Raw genomic sequence first — 6,769 nt, 5'->3', positions numbered from 1 at the left:
AATGTAGTCTAGTTTGCACACACATTGATGTTTAGTTTGCAGAACTATTGGCACACACATATGCTCAGTTGGCGCGGCAATGTAGTCTAGTTGCACACATATTGATGTTTAGTTGGCAGGAAGACTAATTCGTCGAAACATCTACTTTCGAAGAGCACGTCGTGAGGGTTTTAACAATGAAAACGGATCTGAATTTCGACACGCGGTTTAGAAGATATATATTTTTTATAATTCTAAAAACAAAAAATTAATGCACTAGGAACGAACATGGGGAACAGGCATCCATCACGTGAGAAAAGACCACATAAGGTGATTAATTAGCAGTGTCCTTTTAGTACTTTTGGATTACAGTAATTTTTGCTCTTTTTAATATGTGGTAGTGACTAGACGTTTGGGACCAGGGGCCGGCCGCTCGCGAGCGGCAGCGAGCGCCCGGCCACCAGCTAGACCGGTCCTTAAAAGATATGACTTTTTAAAAATTTGAAAACTCAAATAAATGAACATGCACATCCATGGAATAATGCGGTGTCTTGCCCATGTAACCATCTTAATAGTACATGCCACGTCACGAATAAAGACAAAATTTAGACCATAAAACTACATGCATGCGTGTGTAAGACCAGCCGTTCGTTTTCTCTAAATAGTGCGTGCGCACTTTTTAGATTTTAGGTAACTTCAGTCACCCGGTGATTTTAGCACCATGCATATATTCCATGAAAACAACTGTTTACTGACCGTTGCTTTTTTCCCGTACCACGTTCCATGCCAGCTTCCGGTCTCCATGTGGAACATGGAAATTTCTGAAGGACAACTGGTTTTGTTGCTGTGCAGAAAGTTCAGCGGCTAAAATTCCTTGAAGGTTCTTCTTAGTGCATACGCACCTTCGCCGTTTACAAATTTGCATTCCAGCAAAAGCGTTGTTCACTGAAAGCTCGTGTACCGTTAAATATGGTTTCCTACCATTCTCGGAAGAAAATCGATGTCCCAACCAGATCGCACGCGCATTCTCACGCGGCAGGCATTGCAATTGGTAATCAAATGTTCCCGTTAATCCCATATGTCAGCCTCGCATCAATCGGCCGTGACTTTTTTTTTCTGGGCGGCTGTGCTTGACAATGACACCACCAGTTGACCTGACCCGAGCACCGTGTTGCCGAGGTTAAGCTCTCAGATATTATCCCTTGCAGACTTGACTTGACTTCTGCCAAACCTGCCGCCCATTGCCTCTCTCCCTTGAAGTCCCTTCTCCCTTCTTCCGTTTAAGGTTCTTGATTTGTGGTACAGACTAGAAATCTTTATCCTGCCATGTCAGGGGACCCTTTCCCCGGCGCGCCGGCGTCGGGTGCCCCACCGGCTCCGTATGCGCGGCAGCAGAACTACAGCTTCAACGGGCGCGTCCTGCTCATGGCCGCCTTCCTCCTCTTCGCCCTCACCATCTTCTTCACCCTCATCCGCTTCTTGCTGTACGTGCTCGTGGCGCGGTCGGGCGGCCGCCGTCGCCGCGGCAGCTTCACCGCCGGCATCCTGCGGTCCATCAACTCGTTCGGCGCAACTAGCGGCCGGCGTGGGCTGGACGCCTCTGCGCTCTCCGCGCTGCCGGTCACCACGTACCGGAAGGAGGGCGCCGCCACCGCCGGGGCTGACTGCGCCGTGTGCCTGTCGGAGCTCGCCGACGGAGAAAAGGTGCGGGAGCTGCCCAACTGCGGGCACTCGTTCCACGTGGAGTGCGTCGACGCGTGGCTGCGCTCCAGGACGACGTACCCGCTCTGCCGCGCCGAGGCTGAGCTGCCCAAGGGGAACGGCAAGGCGGAGGCGGCGGTGCAGTCGTCGTCGTCGTCATCGTCGTCTGCCAGGGACCCGCCGCAGCAGGCGTTGTTCGGTGCAGGAGGAACCTTGATCGTGACCGTGCAAGGTGGCTTCCCGGACACCCAAAGGGGCGTGCGCGGGTCAACATCGGGGTAGGAGGTCAGTCGGGATCTTCCTATTCGTAGATTGCAGGGAAATTTCAAAGGGTACTGCGGCACATGCATATACTAGAGGTTAGACCGTGTTTCATGCACAAGTTGGGCACAACCATACGAAACGCCATTTTCTTTTTGTCTGTTTGAGCCAAAGTCACCCATTTGTTTGTTTGTTGTATTCCGAGGAGAGCATAAGAAACTCATATGTTGTTAATTGGACAAGTCTAGGTAGCGGCCGGCTGCTCGCTGGGCTTCGCGAGCGGCCGGCCTAAAATAGAAATATTTTTGTCTACTTGATTAATATTAATAAGAAAAACAACGGGAGACCTTCCCTTCCTTGCCCTCGGCCGCTGACCCGAGCCTCGTCTGCGGAGTCACACCTCGCCGCCGGCCTCCGCCCCTACTCTCTCCCCGTCCCCCTCCCCTTGTACGAGAGAATAGCAGAGAGGAGATGAGGGAGATCGAGCGACTAGATCAGGTCAGGCGGCCGGCAGATACAGAACCCGCCGCCACCGACACGGGATTCTTCACCTGGGCGCCCCTCCATGGGCTTCTGCTACTGCTTCGATTCCTGCCCCCGGCGCCATGCCTAGTGCCCCCAAGGAAGGCCCCATCTTCTTCTCTTTCTCTCTCTCTCTCTCTCTCTCTAATCTGGGCGGGTCTGTAGCAGGGATCTCTAGGCATGGCTACTGCGGTTGAGAGAGAGGAGGAAACACGAGCTTGCTATAGATGGAACGGCCAGAGGAGGAAGCTTCGGCAGAGGAGGGGGTTGAGATCGTCCTTGGTCTGGAGCAGGACGGAGACGAAGATTGCTAAGGAACAGAGTTCTTGCGTGGCCGCTGTTCGTGTTTGCCCAGTTCATTTATGCTGAATTTTGCAAGACGAGCACAGGCCGGTGTGCTGCAGGCCGGCAGCTGCTTTGGTCGCGGTGCCACTGTGTGTTGATGGTTTGCTGATTTTTCTCCTACTGAATATAGTGCTATGGTGTGCTTTGAGCTACTGAATATACTACTGAATTAAACAAAAATTTTGCACACGAAAGATTGTGGAGTTGAACGCTCTAATTCGCATAGTCGCACACGCACAACTGCAGAAAGTGCGCATGCGCGATGACGGAGTTGCACACTCCCATCGACATACTAGCTCACGCACGGCTCCAAGAGGTGCACATGCGCGACAGCGTAGTTGCACACGCGCGGCTGCCGGGTTGCACAACCTCGTCGCATAGTCACACATGACGGCCACATAGTTGCACACTCATGTCGGCGTAGTCGCACACGCACGACCATGGAGGTGCACACTCTCGTCCGCATGCATAGTAGCTCACACATGACTGCGGGATTGCACACGCTTGGTGGCATAGTCGCACACCTAGGACCCAGAGTTGCACACTCTTGTCAGCGTAGTAGCTCACCCACGGTCGTGGAGTTGCATACTCTTGTTAGCATAGCCGCACTCTCGCTGCATAGTCGCACATGACAACCATGGAGTTGCACACTCCCGTCAGTATAGTCGCACATACACGGCCATAGAGGTGCACACTCTCGTCTGCATAGTAGCTCACGGACAACTGCGGCGGTTGCACACACGCAGTGGCATAGTCACACAATCGGATGTGGGAGTTGCACACGCGCGACATCATAGTCACACACGCACAGCCGCAGAGTTGCATGCTATCATTGGCATAGTTGGTTGGGGTAACAAATAAAATTGCACATCAACTGCTAGGCAGTTGGTAGGGGTAGCAAACGAAGTTGCACATCTCATAGGAAGGGTAGTTCTGACAAGGACACCAACAACTTATAGGCAGGCAGCAAACGAAGTTGCACTACTCGTGTATGTGTAGTTTTTCACTGCTTGCACACCCTGCACAATCTGCCCTATCAGCAATAAGTGCAAGTTAGTCTGTTGTTTCAACCAACTGCCTAGTAGTCGATGTGCAACTCTTTCCCCTATCTACTTGTGGATATGTAGTTTCAGTTGGCGGAGGCAAGAGATGAGGGTACACATAGTCTGCTAGGCAGTTGGCCGGGGCAACAAGCGAAGTTGCACATCTCAGGCAGGGATAGTTGGTTGGTGAAAACTACATCCATGAGGGCAGTAAAAAGTTGCATATATACATGGAGCTAAAGTTGCACATCTCACTAGCACATGTGGTTTGGACGGGGTGCTAGCAGTCAAAACTATACGCCCATAGGGGTACGGGAAAAGTTGCACATCACTCTTAGAAAGTTGGCCGAGGCAGCATCCGAAGTTGCACATCCACTGCTAGGCAGTTGGTCGAGATAGCAAAATAGTGAAAATTGCACATCAACGGGCGGGGGGAAGTAGCACATCAACTACTAGGCAGTTTGCTTGGGCAGCAAACGAAGTTGCACATCAAAGTGTTAGGGGTAGTTTGGGGTGGAGGTCTCCGTCAGTGAAAACTGCACATCCAAGGTAGTGCAAAAGTTGCATGTCGACGCTCAAGTAGTTGCACATCGACTCTTAAACAGTTGAACCGAAATGGGGAGTAAATTGCACACAAAAAAAAATCATCGAAGCATATCCATGCGGGATCATGTTTTGAAGAGCATGCTGGAAGGGTTTTAACGGTGAAAATGGATCTTAATTCCGACGCATGGTTTAAAAGTTATGGCTTTTTAAAAAAATTCAAAGATCCCAATTAAATGTGTTCACACATGCTTTTGTAATTTCATTTTCTTTTTTCCGTTCACCTGCTACTTTTTCTCTTTAATATGAATTAGAATTTTTTATATGAATTAGGGAGACAATTTAGTTTCTTTTATAGACTAGGGACAAAATACTTCTTTTTTGGCTGGCTGCTCCATAGACTACCATACAACAGGGTCCACTTGTCAGGCTTTGCCAAGTGTATTTTCGCAGAAACTCGGTGAACATGTAATTCTGCCGAGTTTATTAAGTTCGTCTAGTTATTTTTTGTTGGAACCTGGCAAAGGCATAGCTCTGCCGAGTTGCTTATCACCATCGAGTCCAATTTTGGATTAAACTTGACAGAGAGAAGTTTGTCGAGTTTCCGATAAAATGAACTCGGTGAAGTATCGGAACTCGGGACAAAACCAGATTCTAGTAGTGTGAGAATGACTATATGTGCAACTAGAGCTAATATAGAAGCCCACAAAAAAAGATCGATATATGTGTAACTTCCCAATGATCGTATCGTTGAGAACAACTATGTGTGCAACAACAACTACTATAGATGCCAACAAAAAGTGATCGCTGTGTGTGTAACTTCCGAATGACCATATCCAACTGGGAACAATTATTTGTGTAATCACTAGAACTACTATAGATGCCAATAAAAATGATCGCCGTGTGTCCAACTTCCCAATGATCGTATATATCCATCCGAGAATGATTATGTGTGCAATTAGAACTACTATAGATGCCAACAAAAATGATAACCATGTGTGCAAGTTCCTAATGATTGGATCCAATTGAAAACAACTATGTGTGCAATTAAAATTACTATAGATGCCAATAAAAACGATCATCATGTGTGCGAGTTCCCAATGATCATATCCAACTATAGATTTCATATAAAAACTAAAGCATGTGCGACTGTGTCAACGAGAGTGTGCAACCCCGCGGCCATGCGTGAGCACCTCTCACGACAATTTATGTGCGACTATGCGCACGAGATTGTGCAACTCTGTGTCCATGTGTATGCGACTATGCCGGCAAGATTGTGCAACTCTGTGGCCGGGTGTGAGAATCTCCCACGACAATTCATGTGCGACTATGCGGATCGGATTGTGCAACTCTGTTGCCATGCACGTGCGACTACGCCGACGAAGTGTGCAACTTCACGGCAGGGCGTGAGAACCTCCCACGATAATTCATATGAGACTATGTAGATCAAATTGTGCAACTCTGTGGTCATGCATGTGCCAACTAAGACTAATATGTGTGCAACTACAACTACTATGGATGCCAATAAAAAATACTCCCTCCGTCTCAAAAAATTTGTCTTAGATTCGTCTAAATATGGATGTAGTCACGTTTTAGTATTAGGTACATCCGTATCTAGATAAATTTAAGACAAAAATTTTGGGATGGAGAAAATAGTAATAATAGATCAACTTAGAAAGAAACATTTAGTCAACTTATAAGAGCCTTTTTTATACTAAGGAGTAAATCGATGCTTCTGTCGCTGCTAGCTTATAGTAGTATTTGCTTTTCTACAGTAAACTGAACCATGGCCTGCTCCTGCTGCCGTTGCTAGCTTATGTTTGATTTTCTATAGTAAAATGAGCCATGACCTGCTGCCGCCGCTGCTGAAATTGAAACTCAACTGAACCATGTCTTGCTGCTGCTTCCGTTGCTAGATGCCGCCGCTACCTGCTGCCCTTGCTAGATGCCGCTGCTGACGCCTGCCGGCACGGCGGCACACAGTTTCTTCAGAACTGAAGCGGTGAAGCCCACAGGCCACAGTAAACAAAATCCATCCATGTCGTGCGCTGCTGGACGAGAGGATCGCATAAGCGTGTTGATTCTGGATAAGGCGGCCTTCGCGCGACGCGCGCTTCGGGAAAGACGCGGGCTCTCGCGGACTGCAGGAAGCGGGGCATGCGGGTGAGGTCCGTGCTCTCCTTCAACTGTGGCGACAGCTGCGGCAGCGAAACAACCGCGGCGAGGGAGGCGTCAGGTAAGGCGCGCTTGGAGGCGGCCTTGTGGGAGACGGGGCCGACGGTGAGCGCCGGGGCCGTGTCCACGGAGCAGTCGCCATCGGCGGCCGATTCGAGAGGCCGAGGCGGACCCCACATCGCCACCTGGATTGGGGTGGG

At 49.4% G+C, this 6,769-nt stretch overlaps 1 protein-coding gene across 1 annotated transcript; it reads left to right on the top strand.

Moving 5' to 3' along the window:
- The first annotated feature begins 1,193 nt into the window (after window positions 1–1,193).
- Window positions 1,194–2,280, top strand: LOC119271372 (E3 ubiquitin-protein ligase EL5-like). The gene has a single exon (XM_037553230.1). The coding sequence runs from the start codon at window positions 1,306–1,308 to the stop codon at window positions 1,960–1,962; it is 657 nt and encodes a 218-aa protein (XP_037409127.1). The 5' UTR covers window positions 1,194–1,305; the 3' UTR covers window positions 1,963–2,280.
- The last annotated feature ends 4,489 nt before the right edge of the window (window positions 2,281–6,769 follow it).

Source organism: Triticum dicoccoides, chromosome 3A (assembly GCF_002162155.2).
Source record: "Triticum dicoccoides isolate Atlit2015 ecotype Zavitan chromosome 3A, WEW_v2.0, whole genome shotgun sequence".
Classification (NCBI taxonomy): domain Eukaryota; kingdom Viridiplantae; phylum Streptophyta; class Magnoliopsida; order Poales; family Poaceae; genus Triticum; species Triticum dicoccoides.
This window is presented reverse-complemented; position numbering and strand designations above follow the sequence as displayed.

What these genes read in the sequence shown, in the direction of transcription:
- LOC119271372 (XM_037553230.1), top strand. Translation starts at nt 1,306, where the DNA reads ATGTCAGGGGACCCTTTCCCCGGCGCGCCGGCGTCGGGTGCCCCACCG.